The sequence below is a fragment of the Stegostoma tigrinum genome, chromosome 8 (assembly GCF_030684315.1).
Source record: "Stegostoma tigrinum isolate sSteTig4 chromosome 8, sSteTig4.hap1, whole genome shotgun sequence".
Lineage (NCBI taxonomy): Eukaryota > Metazoa > Chordata > Chondrichthyes > Orectolobiformes > Stegostomatidae > Stegostoma > Stegostoma tigrinum.
In genome coordinates, this window is record NC_081361.1 from 33,077,602 (window position 1) to 33,099,775 (window position 22,174).

The 22,174-nt window shown below is 41.4% G+C and overlaps 1 protein-coding gene across 5 annotated transcripts in view; it reads right to left on the reverse strand.

Moving 5' to 3' along the window:
- ddr2a (discoidin domain receptor tyrosine kinase 2a) overlaps window positions 1-22,174 on the reverse strand; it is a 150,594-nt gene that overhangs the window by 69,808 nt on the left and 58,612 nt on the right. For 3 of the 5 annotated variants that reach the window (XM_048539730.2, XM_048539732.2, XM_048539731.2), the window contains exon 2: window positions 19,178-19,361. The exons of 1 other annotated variant lie outside the window; for it this stretch is intronic. In XM_048539730.2, the coding sequence (XP_048395687.1) occupies window positions 19,178-19,214 (37 nt within the window). In that variant the 5' untranslated portion in view covers window positions 19,215-19,361. Of the gene's footprint in view, window positions 1-1,598; window positions 1,722-19,177; window positions 19,362-22,174 lie in introns of all 5 variants that reach the window. One more of the 5 variants, XM_048539734.2, reaches the window with a different exon arrangement.

Sequence of the window (22,174 nt, forward strand, 5' to 3'; positions counted from 1 at the left end):
CTGCAGAAGGCCCAGGATGGGCATATCGTCTGAGGAATGGGAGGGGGAGTTGAAATGGTTTGCGACTGGGAGGTACAGTTTATTGCGGACCGAGTGTAGGTGTTCTGCAAAGCGGTCCCCAAGCCTCCGCTTGGTTTCCCCGCTGTAGAGGGAGCCACAAGGGGTACAGCGGATGCAATATACCACATTGGCAGATGTGCAGGTGAACATCTGCTTGATGTGAAAAGTCATCTTGGGGCCTGGGATGGGGGTGAGGGAGGAGGTGCGGGGGCAAGTGTAGCACCTCCTTCGGTTGCAGTGGAAGGTGCCGGGTGTGGTGGGGTTGGAGGGGAGTGTGGAGCGGACAAGGGAGTCATGGAGACAGTGGTCCCTCTGAAAGCAGACAAGGGTGGGGATGGAAAAATGTCTTTGGTGGCGGGGTCGGATTGTAGATGGCGGAAGTGTCGGAGGATGATGCGTTGTATCCGGAGGTTGGTGGGGTGGTACGTGAGGACGAGGGGGATTCTCTTTTGGTGGTTAGTGCGGGGACAGGATGTGAGGGATGAGTTGCGGGAAATGTGGGAGACATGGTCAAGGGTGTTCTCGACCACTGCGGGGGGGATGTTGTGGTCCTTGTAAAACGAGGACATCCAAGATGTACGGGAGTGGAATGCCTCATCCTGGGAGCAGATGTGGCAGAGGCAAAGGAATTGGGAATGGGGATGGAATTTTTGCAGGAAGGTGGGTGGGTGAAGGTGTACTCTACGTAGCTGTGGGAGTTGGTGGGCTTGAAATGGACATCGGTTTGTGGGTGGTTGCCTGAGATGGAGACAGAGAGGTCCAGGAAGGTGAGGGATGTGTTGGAAATGGTCCAGGTGAACTTGAGGTTGAGGTGGAAGGTGTTGGTGAAGTGGATGAACTGTTCAAGCTCCTCATGGGAACACGAGGCGGCGCCGATACAGTTGTCAATGTAACGGAGGAAGAGGTGGGGTTTATGGCCAGTGTAGGTACGGAAGAGGCATTATTCCATGTAACCTACAAAGACGCAGGCATATCATGGGCCCATGCGGGTACCCATGGCCACCCCCTCTGTCTGTAGGAAGTGGGTTATCTCTGAATTAATCTAAGATGCTTAGTAACTCCATGTCACTTTGCCAATGCCTCTCTGGCATACCCCGCATACTAGGCAGTCTGGACACTAAGTACGCTCCTGCTTATCAGAATCTGGCCCAGTGAGCAAGCAAGTCATTAAATAATATGCCCATTGGAAAATACACTCTTTTAAACTTGATAATTTTCTGACTTTCTGGTGTTACAACTTAAACAAAAATAACAGCGTAAAACAAAAACTGCAGGGATGTTAAATAATCATTAACTACAAGTTACAACATAGAGTACTTCAGTTTTTGGATGCATCAAACAGGGCGAAAGGAGTTTACTCAAATGACGGCTGAGAAACAAAGCTAATGAGAATGAAGAAAGACAATCAAAATAAAGCAGTGGTGAATTTATTTAAACAACAATCAAATTTAAGGACTAAATGAATCTAACCTCAAAGACAGTCCATTGAAGACTCACAAAACATTACGCAACAAAAATATTTGGTTCTTAAAACTTGCCAATGTTGTTCTTTACGAGTCATCTAATGTAATCCAACTCTTAGAATGGTTTCCTGTACCCTTGAGCATTGCTTTTTCCGAGCAACATTTTTCTTAAAGGAAGTTTGTTGCATTGACAGCAGCCTGTGACAGAGAATGCCAAAGTTTAACTATTTTGTACGCAAAGACATTTTCAAAACTTTGCCTTCAATTCTCCTTGTGAGCATTTTAAATTTGTGACGTCCTGTTAGAGTTCCACCAAATGAAGTGAAGTGATTTATCATGAAGTACCTTAGTATGAGCCTTCAACATCCTGAATCAGGTCATGCTTTGACACCTCACATCACTATTACTTTAACATTCCGTTTTTGGTACCTTCCTAAATGAATCTACCGCTTTTCTTGATATAATAATGGAACTGTGCTGTAACCTTTTGTCTAAATCAGTTTGGTTTCCAGCAAAGTCACTCATTAAAAACATTGGTTCAAATGTGGGCCAAAGAGTTGAATTCCATAGCTGAGGTGAGAGAGAGTGCTCTTGACATCAAGGCCGTATTCAATAGACTGTGGCATCAAGAAGACCTAGCAAAACTGGAATCATTAGGAATCAGTTGGTTGAAATCATGGTTTACACAAAGGAAGATATTTGTGGTTGCTGGATGTCAGTCATATCTGCTCCAAGACATCTCTGCAGGAGTCTCTCGGGGTAGTGTCCTTGCCCCAACCACTTTCAGTTGCTTAGTCAATGACTTTCTCTCCACCATCAGGTTAGATATTGAAATGTTCATTTATGATGGGACAATCTACAATACTGTTTACGGTTGAAGTAGTCCATGTCCAAATACAGCAAGCACTGAACCATATCCAGGCTTGAACTGACAAGTGATCAGAGATAATGGGAACTGCAGATGCTGGAGAATCCGAGATAACAAAGTGTGAAGCTGGATGAACACAGCAGGCCAAGCAGCATCTCGGGAGCACAAAAGCTGACGTTTCGGGCCTAGACCATTCATCAGAAAATGGGGATGGGGAGAAGATTCTGAAATAAATAGGGAGAGAGGGGAAGGCGGACTGAAGATGGATAGAGGAGAAGATAGGTGGAGAGGAGAGTATAGGTAGGGAGGTAGGGAGGGGATAGCCCAGCTCGTCCCTGCCTCCCTAACCTGTTCTTCCTCTTACCTATCCCCTCCTCCCACCTCAAACTGCACCTCCATTTCCTACCTACTAACCTCATCCCGCCCCCTTGACCTGTCCGTCCTCCCCAGACTAACCTATTTCCTCCCTACCTCCCCACCTATACTCTCCTCTCCACCTATCTTCTCCTATATCCATCTTCGGTCCACCTCCCCCTCTCTCCCTATTTATTTCAGAATCGTCTCCCCATCCCCCTTTTCTGATGAAGGGTCTAGGCCCAAAACGTCATGTTTCGTGCTCCTGAGATGCTGCTTGGCCTGCTGTGTTCATCCAGCTTCACACTTTGTTATCTTGAACTGACATTTTGTAAGTTACATCTGTGCCCCACATGTTCCAGACAATTACCATCGCAAACAGGAGATTCACCTGTAACATTCAATGGTGTTATCGCTGTTGAATTTCCCACAATTAACATCGTGGTGGTTACTGTTGTCCAGAAACTGAACTGGACTACCATATAAATATTTTGACTACAAGAACAGGTTACAGGCTAGGAATCTTGAAGTGAATAATTCAATTTTTGGTCCACCATCTACAACAGTTCCGAGGAAGGGTCACTTGACCTGAAACATTAACTGTGATTTCTCTCCACAGACGCTGCCAGACCTGCTGAGCTTTTCCAGCAATTTCTATTTTTATCAGTGAATTTCTTGATCTTCACATACTAAATGGAAAATCAACATTGCATTTTTCATGGAACTGAATATTTGTACATTAAATATTGAATAACTTAAGAAGGGATCACAGTGGATCAGGCCTGTATTAAGGTGCTTTTTGTATTTTGAGTTTAAACTGGTATAACCATGACTTCCAGAAGCTTGCTTGACTACTCTGTGGAATTCAAAAGCATTACCCCAACCTCTGAAACTAGTCACAGGATTTATTTGGCAGCCCCCTACTCCCCATCAGTCTTACCAATCATTGCCAAAGGGTAGGGTACGAGCTGACACTATCTAGTAGGCTCTAACCTACTCAAACACAAAGGTAAACTGTACAGGATCTCTTCCTGTTTCTTCCATTTGCCCAGACACATGCCCCAATTGTGATTGATGGGTGATGATGGCTGGAAGCACACAATTCCTCTGAACTGCTGAAATAACTGGCATCATGCAGATATTCCTTCAGCTGGATTTTCTGTTTAGTGATAGTCAAGGAACAATTTGCTACTAATCCATAATCATACATCAAAGAATCTATGTCTTAGCAAAAATGTCTTCCTAGTAGCGTTTAAAAGATGTTGAAGACATCCCTCATTATTGCAACTAGCTTGGCATTTCTATACCTGTGGCACTGATTTCTGCTCTTTACCAATCATGATCAATCACTGGTCTTCATTACAATCATGGCTCCCCTGAGAATAATATCTATTTCTGGCAACTGTGCAAGAATTCAAATTTCAATAACCATCTTAATTGTTAATATCCATCTGAGCTTTACTCCTTTCACTTTTGAATGCGAGTGATTGGGTTTGGAATGTCAAGACACATATGTTATGATGCTAGGCTCTTTCCAGAGAAAGAGAGACAGAAAGGCCAGAGGTTTTGCTTTAATGGGAAACCTCATCCTTGTTACATTATTAGTTCCGGGAGCCTGAATCTGGCTAGCTGTCCCCGATTGTGGTAAAGCCTATTTTTGTGCAGACAGGGTTGGCAACAGCTTCCAAATTTTACTTCTGTGGTTCATGGAGGCAGCTGCCAATATGGCTGCTGCCAATACAGCAGTCATCTCTGATTTTTCTCTGCCAGGAGTGCGACAACATGTCAGGCAGATTAGACTTTTTAAGAGCAATTTGCTTGGCTAGGTTGGGTATCCTTTTGGAATGGTGAGATACTTCTTTGGTGTAATTTTGAGATACCCTTTAGGAGAGCTTCGGGAACCTTTGGGAGATGAAAGGTGTCCTTTGAAATAATTAAAAGTAGACGTGAATGAATATACAAAGCAAATGGACTAATTCAAACTTTAAACATCATTGCAACTATCAAGAGCAACTGTCTAAAGCATTTAAAACCCCTGCCCTTGAAATAGTTGAAAAACACACTGACTAGACATTTTTTTTGCTATTTCATCCTGTTGGCAAAAGCATTAGCGTGATAATCACTGGAAGGGCACTCATTGACTGACTGCATAGCCATTGGGGTGCCAGCCATTTCATAGTTTGAGAGCTCCATACTGTTCTAGACTCTTTGAAGTGGGTTTACCAATTCCACTGCTTGTGTTTGTAAGAGACTGAAGGAAGGTCAACGTAATGAATAAATTTTTAATCAATGACAGCTTTCTGGAAATAGTGAATCCTTCATTAGATACTTGAGAATGTTGTTTTAGCATGGTTCCAGATGTTTGCCCAGGGTGGATGTCAGGTAAATTGGCCTGGTAAGTGCAAGGGAAAAGGGTGGTGTGTGCTAGCCATGGCTTGGCATGGAGGGTACAAGGGTTATCGTGGTTGAGTGAAGAGGCATAGGTTGTCATGGAGCTATGAGGGACAATGGGGTGTTGGGTAAGTGGTATGAGGTGGCATTAATGGGGGGGGGTGTGTGTGGTGGTGTTGAGGGGATTATGAAGGGATGATGGCTAAAGGGCTGTTTGTTTTTGTAGCGCATTTTTTTTCGAAGATGTTGGATAAATTGCTGGTTCATGAATGCAGGCCTTTTACCTAGCCCATCTCAGCAACCTGTCTTCCACAATCAGCCTCCAGATAGTTTCTTGGTTCATGTACTATGGATCCTGAAGCCCCATTTTGCACCTTCCCCCCCCCCACCCCACCTCAGAACAACAAAGCCACCTGCTACAGCACTCCTTCCCAGGTCAGGTTGTGGAGCTGGGAAAATGGTCTGATACTGAGCTCCTGACCCGGGAGCAAAAGTGAAGATCAGAGGGAACTCTTCACCTCACCCATGAAGACTTTTGTACACTGCTATCGCAGCTTCAAAGCTGATGTTTCAACTTCCGAATGATGTGAAGATAGGCAAATGAGAAGTTGATGTCATCTGATAATTGGCAAGAAATCCCGCTTTGGCCTTTTTTCAGTCTTTTGCAGGATGTGGTTGTTTATCATTGGCAAGGAAATCCATTCACAATTATAAAAACCAAGAGGATTGTGAATGCTGGAAATCAGAAACAAAAACAGAAGTTGCTTGAAAATCACAGTGGGTCTGGCAACACTTATGGAGAGTTAATGTTTTGGGTCCAGTGACCCTTCCTCAATCTATAATTAGCCTTGAGAAGGTAGCAGTGAGACATCTTCTTGAACCACTGCAGTCTGTGTAATGTAGGTACACCCACTGTGCTGTTAAGGAGACAGTTCCAGGAATTTTGATCCGGTGACAGTGAAGGAATGATGATATAGTTCCAAAACACTGGCATATGGCTTAGAGGGGAAGTTGCAAGTAGCTGGGCTCCCAGTTTGCAATGGTCACCTGAAGGAGCCATGGTGAGCTGCTGCAGTACATCTTGTGGATGTACTCTTGTGATGTTCTTTCAACATCACATCTTCCATCAAGATGATTAATGGCTCATGCATCTGTGCAGATGTACTAAGTGCAGAAACTAGCTCCAGCCTTTTGGGTGCAACTGGCGCCTGTGTACTGTCTTATTCAGCTTAATATTTTATTGAGTATCATCTTGTTTATTTAACAGCTGTATTTATTTTTAATCTTAAAATAAACATTATCTTCATTATTGCTGACAAGAGAAACTGGGGTCATTCTGTCTTGTTATTTTGCCGACTGCTGTGCACAGTTATGGACACATGCCAAATAATACATCATTACTTCCTCTGTTAAAGCAGCTTTATTACGAGAAGAGTCATGAAATCTTAATATTGCTTCATGCTTTGTTTCAAATTGCTCCCCCTCATTAACATCATAAAATTAAGATAAATTTGGGTAATAGATTGGACTGAATACCGAAAACACTCGTAATCTGAATCAAAAACAGAAAATAGTGGTAAGTATTCAACAGAACACACAGTATCTAGAGTGAAGAAAACAATGATAATGCTTTAAGTCAACTGACTTTCGTCTGAACTGGAAAACCTTAGCAATGAACAGCTTTGATCTCTGAAAATCCTCCAGATCTGACAGAAGACCGTCAACATGAACCATTAGGCGGCACAGCGGCTGAGTGGTTAGCAGTGCTGCGTCATACCACTAAGGATCCAGGTTCACTTCCAGCTATGGGCAACTGCCTGTGTGGAGATTTTCATGCTGTCCCTGTGTCTGCATAGGTACACTCCAGGTGCTCCAGTTTCCTCCCACAGTCCAAAGATATGTCAGTTAACCACAATGTCCAGGGATGTGTAGGTTAAGTGTGGGGGCTGTGGGGGCTGAGTCTGGGTGTGATGCTCTTTAGAGAGTTGGGTTGGACTTGCTGGGCTGAATGGCCTGTATCCACATGCCTTTCACGTCAGATGGTGCCTGAATGATTCAATTTTCTTTTGAATAAATACGAAATTTGTTTAGTATGTTTAAGGCCTATAAGTATTTTGATTGATAAGCAGAGATGGCATTTTTCATTTCTCTCCTTTGACTGGACAAACAAAAATCCACAAGTCTCTGCTCTGAATAATAGTTTAAAGTTATTTCAAATGCAGGCTGAAGTGAAACAAATGCAGTGTTGTTTGCCAGTCATATAGTGTCAGAGTTATACTAGTCACGAGAACAACATATGGGCAAAAGAAATGTTGTTTTCCCAAAACACTTCAGTTCGCATAGCAACCATTTCTTTTTTTCCCTTGGCTTGATAACTGGAAATTCCATCAGTTGCTCTAAAATGGTAATAGATTTGGATGAGAAGCATGAAAAGCATTAGTCTAGTTTCTTTCTCTGAGAAAAAGTGGCCGAGCAAAAGAACTGCAAGTACCATGCTTGATTAAAATACCTTTGATTTTAAACTGCAGCATTGTTTATGTATTGGCTTATATTTTAACAAATTCAAATCCTGGGTTTACTGCAAAATTAAAGAATCCAACCATCTGGAATAAACTACCTGCTCTTGGAGTGTTTAAGTCCAACACTTCATGAAAGATGTTGGTGTTGGACAAAAGAATATTTTCACATTTAATATCTGTAACTTAGGTCAACCGTGGCAAAGCCGAAGATTCTCTAGACCAAAACTCTCATTTTCTGGCCCAAATTTTTGAAGAACTTCCCTAGTGGGATATAGTTTAATTTCCTACGAAAGATATATGGTTTAGTCCTCTGATTGATGCTGCAAATGTTATACCATTCATTGCAGAATTAGTTCTAAACTTGAAACTGGGCTGTCAAACTGATTTCACCTGGGAGAGAGGGAAGTTCAGTCTCAACATGTTAAGCTGGATTCGAGCTATATATTAATCTAGTGCACGATTTAAACTCTTGAGGCCTCATTTCTTTATGTCAAGTGCCCAAATTTATCTTCTTGCAAGAGAGAATTACGGAGTATTGCTGAATATTTACAAACCTTCCTTGGAATACTTGTTGTGCATCTTGATATACTTTTTCGAAAGGAAAATGACTAACTATTTTTGTGCCCTGAAGAACGAACGTCTTTATCTCTTCCTTAGCAGTTTTGAGAACTTAAAGGCAAAGGCGAATCTGGGAAAATTCTGTGAGATAATTTGTTGTTGCAGAATATGTAGACTTGGCAAAGACTGCAGTCAAGGCTGCAGTGTTACAGTGTGATAGCTGATTCATGTTGATAAAACTGCTCCGTCGAGCTGTTATTCTAACTATTTTAAGTGTTTATTGAGCATTACATGGACAAAATATAAATAGTCAATATTGGAGAAGTGGCAGTGCCCGGTTATATATGATCAATAAAAGAAATCTCAAAGAATGACAAATCCACCTCTGATGCTATGATCCACTGTTTCATCTTTACAGCCGGTAGCGAAGAAAAACCGACCGAGTGCCCAGTAGTTCACAGGGTAAATGAACCATGAAACAGATGGAATAGATTTTGAATGTGTGTGGGGCAAAGCCGGAACAAAAGGCAATTGCCGGTACTTGTTTCAATTTTTGACTATTATAATTCCCAGGTGTCATTTAAATGCTGCTGGTCTACTTCCTGCACATATAATCACACTTGCAGAACAAATACACAGACACAGACATGCATAGAAACTCTCTTACAAATATGCGTGGATAGACGCATACACACAGTTACAGAATCTTCACTTGGACCAAATCAATACACACACACACACACACACACACACACACACACACACACACACACAGAGTAGATGGTATGAAATTGTGAGAAGGAACAGTGTGGAACTTCAGAAGGACATAGGGAAATTGGTGGAGTATGTGGGTAGGCGGCAAATAAAGTTCATTGCAGAGAAGTGTGAGACGATACATTTGGTGGGAAGACCACGGATAGATAATGTAAGAGGCACAATTTTAAAGGGAGTGCTGTTGACCCGTGTGCACAAATCACAGAAGGTAGTAGTGGAGGTAGGGAGAGGAACTAATAAAATGTATATTATCATGGATTTTCTTGAAAGGGCATTGAGCAAGAAGGTTATGGCTGAACATGCACAAGACACTTCTTCGACCTCATCTGGGGTATTGTGTACAGTTCCAGGCACCACACCAGGAAGGATGTGAATGCAGTGGAAAACATGCAGAAGAGATTTACAAGAACAATTCCAAGGATGAGAAGCTTCAGTTTGAGGATAGGTTAGGGAAGTTGGACTGTTCTTCTTGGAGACAAGAAAGTTAAGAGGAGACCTGATAAAAGTTTTCAAAATCCTGAGGTGACCAGACAGAATAGATAGAGAGAAACTGTTTTCAATTATAAAAGGATCAAGGAGCAAGTGAGCACAGGTTTAACGTGCTTTGCAAAAGAAACAACAGTGACGTGAGAAAGAAAGTTTGTCCAGAACAAGTGGTTTTGGTTTGGAATGAACTGTCTGGAAGTGTGGTGGAGGCAGGTTTAATTGCATTCAATTGGAAAAGCATTCAAAAGGGAATAGGTTGATTGTTCCTATTCAACTCATGTGCAAGGAAATGGGGTCAAGACAGAGGATGGCACTAAGTCATGATGCCCATTTGGAAAACCTGTGCAAACACGATAATAACTTCCTTCTGTACCATAAGACTTCTGTGATATGAATCTATACATATTCCTGAAATACGTACGTAAAAACTGCAGATGTTGAAAATCTGAACCAAACAAAAAAGCAATGGCAACAGGCAACTAGTCAATCAACATCTGGAAAAAAAAGGAAACCGATTAATGATTAAAATGTGGACTCATTTTCAGAACTGACCAGCAAGCTTATTGTGTTTCCAAGCATTCTCTGTTATTAATTTCTGTCTGTTGGTGGCTTCAGTGCTCTGTGAATCAAACTATTTTTTTACACATGGGTGAACAGAACAATGTGTTTCCCATTACTGGATTATAGCAGGGGATTTGCCATACGATGTCGTCCACCTTGGACACACAACCGATCTCAGAAGAATACTTTGTATTTCTGGGATGCTGTCTCCGAAAAAAAAACAAAAGCTGAGAGTATTTGAAACTGTTTGTTGATTGGATGCCAGAGTAGAAATGAGTTGTACTGTCAATCGAAAACATTCAAGAAGATGCGACCATGTCTAGCGTAACTCTGACAATCAGAAAATCATTACTGGACATTGCTAAATATTGACAGAAACAAAAGCAGACCATTGGGATTGCTGCTAATGTATTATGCAGTTCTTTGCAATTTGTGTGTATTTCATGGAAGAAAGAAAGAAAGTGAAAGTGTATTCACACTCAGCTTTTCTGGCCATGTGTGCATTTAAAAAGCCAATGCAAGGAGTTTGGGAGGTGGGAGTGCAGGGAACGGCAAAGGATAGGGTGGAAATTTGTCTTCCTACCCCATCTAAGAAGGCATATGGGATGCTTGCTTTCATCCGTTGTGGCATGGAGTAAAAAAGCAAGGAGATAATGTTGTACACAAAAATAGATATTGCTGGAAAAGCTCAGCAGGTCCAGCAGCATCCGTGGAGAGAAATCAGAGTTAACATCTTGGGTCGAGTGGCCCTTCATCAGACTACAACTAACGTTGTAGTTGCAGAGACGGTGGTCAGGCCACAGTTGGAGTACTGTGTACAGCTCTGGTCACCTTACTACAGGAGGGATGTGATAGCACAAGAGGGGGTACAAAGGAGGTTCACCAAGATGTTGCCTGGGACGCACAAATTGAGCTACAAGGAAAAACCAGGTCAGCTTGGATATTTTTTAAGAGTTTGAAGGACTGAGTGGGGGACGTGACTGAGGTGTATAAGACTATGAGAGGTATGGACAGGCTGCAGAGAGAGCAGCTCTTCTCCTTGGTTGAGGGGTTACTCACAAGAGGGCATATTTTAGGGTAAGGGGCAGGAGATTCAAAGGGGATTCGGGGAAAACCTTTTTCACTCAGCAATTGGTGGGAATCTGTAATCTCCACTGCCTGGGAAGATAGTGGAGGCTGGAAATCTTTCAGCCTTTAAAAAATATTTGGAAGAGTACAAGTAGTTCTCCTATAAAATGATAGTTGTTTTCTTGTATGATAGAAAATCACCATACAAAATCGCACCAATCTGGAAATCACTATAAACTGTACTGCAGAAAAGTCGCATTATCCAAACGGCATCCACTATTCATCATTCATGGTACGGCCAATTTGTGTTAACAAAATACATGTTGTAGCAGAATACCTATATTTCAAATATCATTGCATTCAAGGATATGGGAGAAGTGCAGGAGATTGGAATTCGTGTACTTTTAGTGTTAGTTATGTTGATGCAGACTTGATAGGTCAAAGGGCCTTTTCTGAACTTTTGGTCCGGTGAGATTCACTCACTTCCGTCTCTAGAAGTTAGTTTAAATGGTGAGGTGAGTTCAAGGAAGGGAATGTTCAATGTGTGAGATGTGAAGACTACAGAGACGCTAACTTGGTCAGAAACCATGATGATAATTGCTACTGAAGGTGGAGGCAAGAAGCTTGGTGGAGGTAAAGAGGGAGGTGGGTAGGGTGGGCCAAATGAGGAAATGGGGAGGATTTCTTGTGCTCTCAGGCAGCCAATAATTCACAATCTTAGACAGAGCATCTAGTATAAAAATGTGCAAGAATTGGTGTGGCAGAGAAACAGTCCAAAAGTACAACACAGGCTCATGCACAGGGCTGGCCTATGAAGATGTGCAGTGCTAAGTCAGTCTATTGCAATCACTGAGAGTGGCAGAGATAGTCAGCTTTAGTGCTGGAGCCTCCTTTCAGGAACTCTGAAAGAATATCTTAGGACTCAGTCCAAAAACTAAACAGCTAATTCTTTCTTTTCAACACATTTGCCATTAAGCCGTTCTTCGCAATTTGCGTGCACTCATGGAAGGAAGAAAGAACATATATTTGTATACAGCTTTTCACAGCCTCTGACCACACAGGAGCTTTTCAGTGGTTTTCTGGGAGTTGATGGGCTGTGAAATGTAGGAGTTGAAATTTAGTGTAGCAAGATGCATACACTTGGGTTGAGCGTTTTAGAAGTTAGTTATTTTTGAATGCCCATACCCCTCTAAGTGAAGCTCTTTAAAAAAACTGATGCCTGTCATTACATTGTAAGAACGTGAAAATGAACATTTGTACAGCTTATTTCAAAGTTAATTATGCAATAGCTCTTTCTGACTACCACCCAGACTTGAGAGTTACGGATGGTGACACATTGTGACAGTGAACTGTAAAATATATATGCATCACTGGCTGAAAATGATATTGTGCTGTGGAGCGCTGTTCAAAGGCAACAATAACAAATTGCATTGATGTAGCTCCTTTAATGGAACAAAATGATGGTGGGGAGGTCTGCACCATTGCTATCATTTCCCAAAACTTTAATGTCCACGACTGCCCACTAACTAGATGTCAACACTAGCTTTCAACCTATGCTCCATGTCCCCATCTTCTACTGCCCAGGTGCTGTCACCATGTTATGACATACTAATCTGTGTTAGCCCACACAATGTGTACCACAGACAGTTTGGTTATTCTTGAGGTAGATATCTAAAGTTAATTTACAACACCAACTATTTACAAGGCTTTGTGCTCACTCTCTCTCTCTCTCTACATGCACAAAAAACATACCTCTGACTGACTACATTGATTCCATTAGAGAGTGACTGCCTGACATTGAAGTGGGTACTTTAGAATGGAATGTCACATGTTGTGATGTTGTGCAACTGTTAGTCACAAACCACTCTTCAGAACTGAAAAATATTGCAGAAGAACAGCATTTAAGAAGAAACAGAGAAAGTGGAAGTGGGGTGAGAAAAAGAAGGCGATCTGCCTGGAGGGTAAGGCCACATTTGCTAAAAGCCTCTATTAAATGTAGACTATCGGAATTAGTGTGATTATGAATGAGTTTATGGTCTGAGCTGATTTTTCACCACTCCCCTACCCAGAGATCCCATTGTATGACTCCTTGGATCATTTTACAATCCAATTTACAAAAAAAAAGACATTTTACTAGGGTGACGAGACTAATTGGGTCAGCTTATTAGCTGCACAGACATGCTGGGTCATATGGTCTCCTCTTTATATAAAAGGTTCAATGATTTTTTTCATTTATTTGCTCTTCTTGCCAATCTTCCATGAACATTTTAAGCTATTTTGTCTCCAGCTTTCTCTTAAGTGTGTGGTATTTACGAACCACAACAATTTACACTACAGATGGAGGTCTTTTGAATCTTTATATCTGTGCTAGTTCTTCAAATAAGAGAAACAAAACGAAGCTCACTGCTCTCAATTGTTCTCTCTCCATGATTTATAACTGAGTCCTGCCCAGTGGCAAAGCATTTACTGTTCCACAATCCATTGTGGAAGGAATTCCATCGATGTTCTCCTTTGCTCTGTTGGGTGACCAAATTATTATCTCTCGTTCCTAAAACTCCTCTTTTTCCTTCATATTCTGTCAAAACATGTGCGAAAGATTTTCTTAGCATTCTTTACTGCAGTGCAAGTCTATCGTGTAGACATTCTGTGCTGTAAACTCTGCAAACAACATAATTGCTCCTCGCAGAATACTGACTAACTTTTACTTTGTGCAAAATTATTATTTCTTTAGTCATGCATTCAGCGCATTTATTACACCAAAATAGCCTTTGGTTTTGGTGACTTGTAATTGCACACTCACTGAATTGCATGATGAGATAACAAGGTGTAGAGCTGGATTCACGCAACAGGCCAAGCAGCATCAGAAGAGCAGGAAAGCTGACGTTTTGGGTCTGGACCCTTCTTCAGAAATGACCTATTTCTGACGAAGGGTCCAGACCCGACACGTCAGCTCTCCTGCTGCTTGGCCTGCTGTGTTCATCCAGCTGTACGCCTTGTTATCTCAGATTCTCCAACATCAGCAGTTCCTACTATCACTGAATTGCATGTTTGGGTCATTTGGTGTCTCTGTTCATTCCCACCAGTCTGCAAGGAAATGTGGCAGTGTGGATGGAAAGTTGGATAAATGTTCCAGTGTAAAACATATACAGCCCAGTTTGAAGAAGAGTTAGAAAGAATGTTGTTGGACCACTTTTGTTTTGAGTATATCACTGATTTTCTTTCACTGACATCTCAAAATGTATTATCCCAAAACCTATTACAATAAAATGCATTTTCTAATCATCTGTCATATTGCTAACATCCCTCATCTTCCTGAAGTTCTGCTGCCTTCTATTTGTCAAGCTTTGTATTCTTGTGATTTCAGAAAATTTGGAGATGAATGATAATCAGTGATATAATCAAAAGTGGTCCAACAACATCCTTTCTAACCCTTCTCCAAACTGAGCTGTATATGCTTTACATTGGAATATTTATCCAACTTTCTATCCACACCGCCACATTTCCTTGTGGAATAACTTGAAATTAATGTATGCTGCGTTCATCAGATGATTTACTTTTATCTATCTAATTGGTCACTCAAAAATACTATTATTACCTTTAGCTTTCATAAATCTGTGCTTTCTGTCTTTGATCAAGTATTTCTAAATGTTCATTCATTTTATTTACTAACAGGTTGCCCAAGCCCTGTGTCAGCCTTGCAGGTCTACAATTGCCAGTTCGTATTCACATAAAACTAATTATAACTGCCCAAAAGGAATTGCCCACACTAGATGAATTTCTGCTTGTGTAAACCACATTGATGCAAAGCATCTCAAAATTGCATAAGTACCAGTGTTTGTTAACACTGTTCTGAAGAAGGGTCACTGGACCCAAAATATTAACTCTGCTTACTTTCCACAGATGTTGCCAGACGTGTTGACTATTTCCAGCTATATTTCTGATTTCTGGCATCCTTTTGTTTCTTTTTTGTTAACACTGCGCTAATTTGGGTCAAAGGAGGAAAGCTGTAAAATTGACCAAACCAGATCCTAAAAAATAATTTAAAGTTTCTTGATGAGGTGAATGACTTGAATAGTTTTTCACATTGCTAAACTATTTAAGTTAGAAAGTAGTGTTTGTAAAAACGTTCTGATACACCGTGAAATCATTCCTATAAGAGCAGGAATACAAATCTGAATAACAGAAAGATTCTACAAGCAGCAACATGGTAATGAGCAGATAAACTGGTTTGTGACATCAGTTGAAGTATGAATGTTGGCCCCAGCAACAGGGAAAATCCTCTCTTCTTCAAAATTATGCTCCTGGGTCTTTTACGTTTACCCGATGAGTGTAATGTCTCATTTTAAAGATAATGCAACACTCCCTTGCTAGTGGACTGAAATATCTGCTTAGCAGTCATACTCAAGTTACAAGACAACAATCTTCACCCTTAACATTCTGCATCAGAAAATGAGACAGCCATCAAAGGAAACACAGCTGCACTATGCCCCTATGAACTGTTGTAATTTCAATAAATGAAGGTATCTTAAACCTTAAACCTACTTGTTCACATGTACTCCTCACTTAATAAGTCATACTTAAGTTACACATATTCAGCACTATTAATAACATCAAAAATTTCATGCTGAAATTTGTATTTGCTTCCTTTCAGATCATATTTGATGTGGCACTGTACCCAAACTCTGAACAGAAGTAAGATAGAACCGACTTTAATGACATAGCAGGCTAATTCTAATTGTGTTTCAGTCCTTTAACTCTTTGATGAATCCACAAATGAGAAGGGCCATACTCAGATCAATTCATTAATTCAGGCATTTCGAAGTGATCACCATCTCCTCTCAGTCATAAAGAAACCCAACATGGACCCGTGATAACAAAGTGTGGAACTGGATGGACACAGCAGGCCAAGCAGCACCTCAGGAGTACAAAAGCTGACGTTTCGGGCCGAGACCCTTCATCAGAGAGGGGTGATGAAGGGTTGAGACCCGAAACGTCAGCTTTTGTGCTCCTGAGATGCTGCTTGGCCTGCTGTGTTCACCCAGCTCCACACTTTGTTATCTTGGATTCTCCAGCATCTGCGGTTCCCATTATCACCAACGTGGGCCCGTATTCCTTCAACAGGGCCACAGTGATTACAGACTTGGCGTTCGTATTCATGTCTCAGGTGCAGAAAGGCTGGACTCAGACCAATTTCCAGACAGTTACAGCAAGCGGAGACAAGAGCATCAGTTCTGGAAACTGGATTTACCTTTAGATGGAATGTCTGTGTAGGTCCCTCATTGTAAGGGAAACTGGGGATCTTGGCTGCAGCCCAAGGCATTTCAAAGATGAAAATCTCAGTTGGCTCCTTCTTAGCAAATAACCCAAGAAACCACCATGTAAGAATTGAATGTGAGGCTGGATGAACACAGCAGGCCAAGCAGCATCTCAGGAGCACAAAAGCTGACGTTTCGGGCCTAGGCCCTTCATCAGAGAGGGGGATGGGGAGAGGGAACTGGAATAAATAGGGAGAGAGGGGGAGGCGGACCGAAGATGGAGAGTAAAGAAGATAGGTGGAGAGAGTGTAGGTGGGGAGGTAGGGAGGGGATAGGTCGGTCCAGGGAAGACGGACAGGTCAAGGAGGTGGGATGAGGTTAGTAGGTAGCTGGGGGTGCGGCTTGGGGTGGGAGAAAGGGATGGGTGAGAGGAAGAACCGGTTAGGGAGGCAGAGACAGGTTGGACTGGTTTTGGGATGCAGTGGGTGGGGGGGAAGAGCTGGGCTGGTTGTGTGGTGCAGTGGGGGGAGGGGATGAACTGGGCTGGTTTAGGGATGCAGTAGGGGAAGGGGAGATTTTGAAACTGGTGAAGTCCACATTACCTACTAACCTCATCCCACCTCCTTGACCTGTCCGTCTTCCCTGGACCGACCTATCCCCTCCCTACCTCCCCACCTACACTCTCTCCACCTATCTTCTTTACTCTCCATCTTCGGTCCGCCTCCCCCTCTCTCCCTATTTATTCCAGTTCCCTCTCCCCATCCCCCTCTCTGATGAAGGGTCTAGGCCCGAAACGTCAGCTTTTGTGCTCCTGAGATGCTGCTTGGCCTGCTGTGTTCATCCAGCCTCACATTTTATTATCTTGTAATTCTCCAGCATCTGCAGTTCCCATTATCTCTCTCCCATGTAAGAATTGAGTTCAGTTCTGCTCTTGGGCAGCATGCAAGGGATGGGAGATGACTGGAATACCTCCTAGACATCATACAGTAACTGTAGTGTGGATTAGCATTAGGTTACACTACAAGATTGTGGCCTCTACTAGCTAGATAGCCCATCACTACAGGGTAACACCGCCATCTGCAAGTGCCCCTCCAAGCTACAGGCTGTCCTGATTAAAAATATATCATCATTCCTTCATCACTGGCTCAAAACTTTATACCATCCAAGCTCTCATCAATAGGGGAGTAGCTACTCCATGCAGGCTGCATGTTCATCATCACCTTTTTAGGGATTAGGAATAAATGCACAAATTGCCAGCTATACCAGCGTCTGGAAATGAATAAAGGAAAAGAAGGACTGCAGCAGTTCAAGGTGATTCATCATAGCCATCTCAATGCAATCATATAAAACAAAGAAAGGCAGATGCTGTAAACCTGAAACAAACAAAAAACCAGAAATTGCTAGAGAAAGTCAGCATCTGTGAAGAGAAAGCAGAGTTAATGTTTCAGATCTGGTGACCCTTCTTCAGAACTCTTAGTAGCTAGGAAAATGTGTAGGACGTAAGGGATGGGGACATGAATAAGCAAATAGGTAGAGACGAAACCTAGAGAGAAACAGTTATGCAGAGAAAGGGATGATTAGCCAGGGAGAAATTAAAGCTGATAATGGGGACCATAAAAAGGGGAAAATAGATTGGCTGTGCTGAAAACAGCCCATATGATGATAAGGCCTGGGGTGTGGGAGTGGGTAAAAGACACAGAAGAAGGTATCCAGGATCTAAATTTGCTGGACTCAATATTGAGTCTGCAGGGTTGCCAAGTGGAAAAAGACTAGGGGTAGTGAATCAACATGGCAGTATCATCCATATCCCAAAGGCAAATCAATTCCATGGCTAAATAAAAGGATGGCAGCCTTAATATATACTCTGTTCCTTTAGAATCTCTGAATATTCCACAAGCAAAGTGCAAACAACCTGTCCCAATCATTTCCAAGGCTCAGTTGATGTATTTTATGGTGCATAAATGATATAATCCAGAAAAGATTAATCTTTTCAACTGGTGAACACCTCAATCAATTAGATTCTTGGTGCTACTAGGTCCACTTAAACTATTAATATATACTTTGAGATTGTGAAAGGAATCTAGCTTGCCTTTCACTCAGCAGATCTCTTCCACGTGCTAAACAGGCACATCATAGAAAGCTTCTAGAATTTCATCAAGCTGAAAAGTCTTTGAAATACACAAGAATAGAAAGCTAAGACCTTTAAATTCTTCATTCATTAATGAAAGGCCCACAGAGAAAAATACCGAGTAAATCATTTGATTTCCAAAGTGCACCAAAAGTCAAAAGATAGAACCTGCAGCAGAAGTATTTACAGTCTGGACTTCAATTCATGCCTTATATACATTCTCCAAGCAGTAATGAAAAGCAGATTTCAGTGGAAACAGAGGAGCCTGGAGCAGAAAGTTTCAAAGCATTAGACTGAGACTGAATGGCACAGTTAAGTGGCACATCAGCGAGGGCTCGTGAATTCACTGCAGCATTAGGGGAATGCGGAAAGTATTTCAAAATGACGAGCTGGGTGTCAGAAACAGTTTGAGCATTTTACTATTGCATTTTCAGAGAGTTAAAATAAATATGATTGTGTCTATAAAAGCAATACAGAAAAATTTATCATTCCATCATTTGAAGGAAAACCTCAAGCTAACATGATTAAGTTTTGATGCTGTTGCATACAGCTTTGTTTGCAGGTGAAACATGCAGAAAGACTCCTGCACCCCAATGGAATGCTCCTTTTTTAGCCTCATGACCATTTTTGTCTGCGAACAAATCATCCTAACATTTCCTTTACTACAATTCCTCTTTGCTGTTGTGCCTTACCTCGCAAAGACAGTGCACTCAGGGCTTCTGGTTTCATCTGTAATCTCCAATATCTTCACAAAAATGTTGCTGTGGAGGTCGACGTGTTTAATATCAGAGGCTGTTTGACTGCAGGAAAATCACAGCCACATCCAATCCCATCCTGTCAGTGGTAATACAGTAGCAGCACTTCAGTCTGTTGAATCTGGAAGATTAATCAGTTCAATTCCCATCATACAAGGCTTGAGCACAGAATCCAGGTTGACACCTCAATACAGTACTGAGGCAACGCACTAGCTTTAAGACAGATTTCAAACCAGGATTGCTCTCTCAGGTTAATGGCAAAGCGCGCTACAGGTTCATTTTCTTTGCGCAAGAAATGGTCATCATTTCCCAATGTCCTGGCTAATGTTTATCTTTTAATCTGACCACACTTCACAAAGTATTCATTAGCTCTGAATGGCTTTGTGGGATCCTGAGTTTTCAGAGGTGCTATATAAATACAAGTTTTTTTCTCATTCATAGGTATGCTCTCTAGCAGAGATCTGTGATTGCAATTAAAAGCTGGAATTTCCATCTGATATTTTTTCACCTCCTGGTCCAATGATTTTGACCTGGGTGTAATGAAGCTATCTGTAAATCTGAGACAAGTCACATCCACGCAGTGGTATCGGTAGGCCGTATAGGCCAGTATTTTATACTGAAGCACATTTTTCTATGTAGAGTGGAAGAGGAGGACATTTCTACAGTAATAATTAAAATCTGTGAGTAAATTTACAGGGACATGTTAAGATGTGATTAGTTGCTTGAAGGCATACTGATAAATGTTTGTACAATTCTTCTCTCAATTAAACCTCTATGAAATGCCTTGAGCAGTGGTTTGTCATGACCAATTGAATTGCAATTGCAAGAATTCCCAACTTTTACAGCCCTTGAGTGATTCTTGCCCTGAATCTCCCCCCAGTTTATATGCAGGACAGAGGAGCAAAAATCCCTCAAGTACCTCACAACGTCTGGTCAGATTCATGTAGGGTAGAACCAAAAAAGTATCATATCTTGTTAACAGTTTGTAGCATTCATCCAAATAAGCTGACAGCTTACATTTTGAAATTGTCTTCTTTTGAGGCATTAGCAAAAGTAATTCTACAGAGTTAAGTGAACAAAAGAAATGCACAAAATCTCATGTGAAAACCAGCACAAAGTTGTGAAGCAGTATAAAGTCATCAGAATGTAGATATTGCTGAAAAACAAAGACCTTTCATTGAAGCTTTTTGTCTTGCACTTATCAGGACAATTTGCAAGAAATAACAATAGAAAGGAAAAGTAACATTAGTACTGAATGAGAGGATAGTGTTGATTTGTTGGCAAATGGACTCTGATTGATTGATGTGTTGCTATGGAAAATTTTTCAACAAGTGATGACTGGCAGTTAATTGCCAAACTTAGTTTAAATTTTAAACCAGTTGACTCCTGAGAAATGAACCAGTGAATGGCTGTCATGCACCTTGTTGAGTTGAACCAGGAGCAGTGCATCTACTTGACAATTCTGTCTGTAAAGAACAGGGTCCTGTGAATAAATGTATGTAACTTCCAATGCATGTAAGTGTGCTGCACTGATAGCCTGACTGCTAACCCTAAATCGATTATGTAGTTTTTTTGTGCACTTTTTAGGATTATCCAGGAAATGCTATCTAAACACAGTTACATCTAATATTGGACTGCTGGACTACAGCATTTTAAGAAGCCAGCACACCACTATCTTATCAGGAGCAACCATGGATGGACAACAAATGCTGGTACAGCCAGCAATGTTCGCATCCCATACATGAATTTTTTTTAAAAAATGGAACCTATCAGTAGTCTCCTGTCAGACAGTATAAATACTCATTTCCTTTGCCTTGATAGTTTTGTGAACTATACTTGTAATTCTTTATTCTTTATTCATTCACGGGATGTGGGCATGGGTGACAAGGCAGCATTTATTGCCCAACCCTAATTGCCCAGAGGGCAGATAAGAGTCAACCACATTGTAGCCACAAGACGAAAAGCTGCGGCAAAATATGTCTTTACTCAGCAAGGCTCAAGTATTGAAAAGTCTGTGCCTTTGTGTAAGTGACATGCAGAGAATGACATTGTATATTTAGTTACTAAAACATTGCGAAAATTGTTTAAACAATGTCCCTTTAGTATTTGCAATATTGCTTTTAGAAAAACCCAAAGCAAATGCTATGTTCTTACACATCTCTAATAGTTTTAGAACTTTGATGCTAACCGAGGGAATTATCCTTGTCTGACTTGTCTCACATGTTGGTGCTTGCTAAACAGGATTTGGGCAAGCTATGGCCAACTATAATGTTGTGGCTGATGTTCTGTAGAAGAAACAAAAACAGCATGATCTTTTATTGACCATTACTCTCACAATTGCCCTCCCTCTTTCACAGAGGGCAATGTTACAGTCGGCATCATTGTCAGCAAATAGCTTGTAGTTTATTTACACTAGGAGTTAGGGTGTGAATAACTCAGCACCAACAATTGAACCATATCAAAAAGCTAAGAGCATTCTATGAAAAAAAATTGAATGACTACTTTCGAGTGGTTTGATTGTAACAAGTTCAATTTTAAATTTGGTTCTGCCTTTCAGAATTCCACAAACTTTAACACAAGAACACATTGCGATGTTTATCAAACAGGACACGATTTTCTTACCTCAAAACATACTTATTCCAGTTCTGCTCTCATTAACCTTCCACTTTACGTCCTTTGTAAACTTGAGCTGATCTTGTTGCCAAATTCCAACTCACACTTGGTTCATTCTCTCATCACCCCTCTTCTACAATGGGTACCAGTTCTGCAAAGCCTTGATTTTTGCTATTCTTGGTCTTTTACTCAAATCCCTCCATTGCTTCACCCTTCCCTACTCTAACTTCCTCTCATACTGCAATCTTTCAATTGTGTTCCCCACTTGCTTTGTTTCACTGTTGGTGACTGAGTCTTGATGCTGCTCTGGAATTCTGTCTG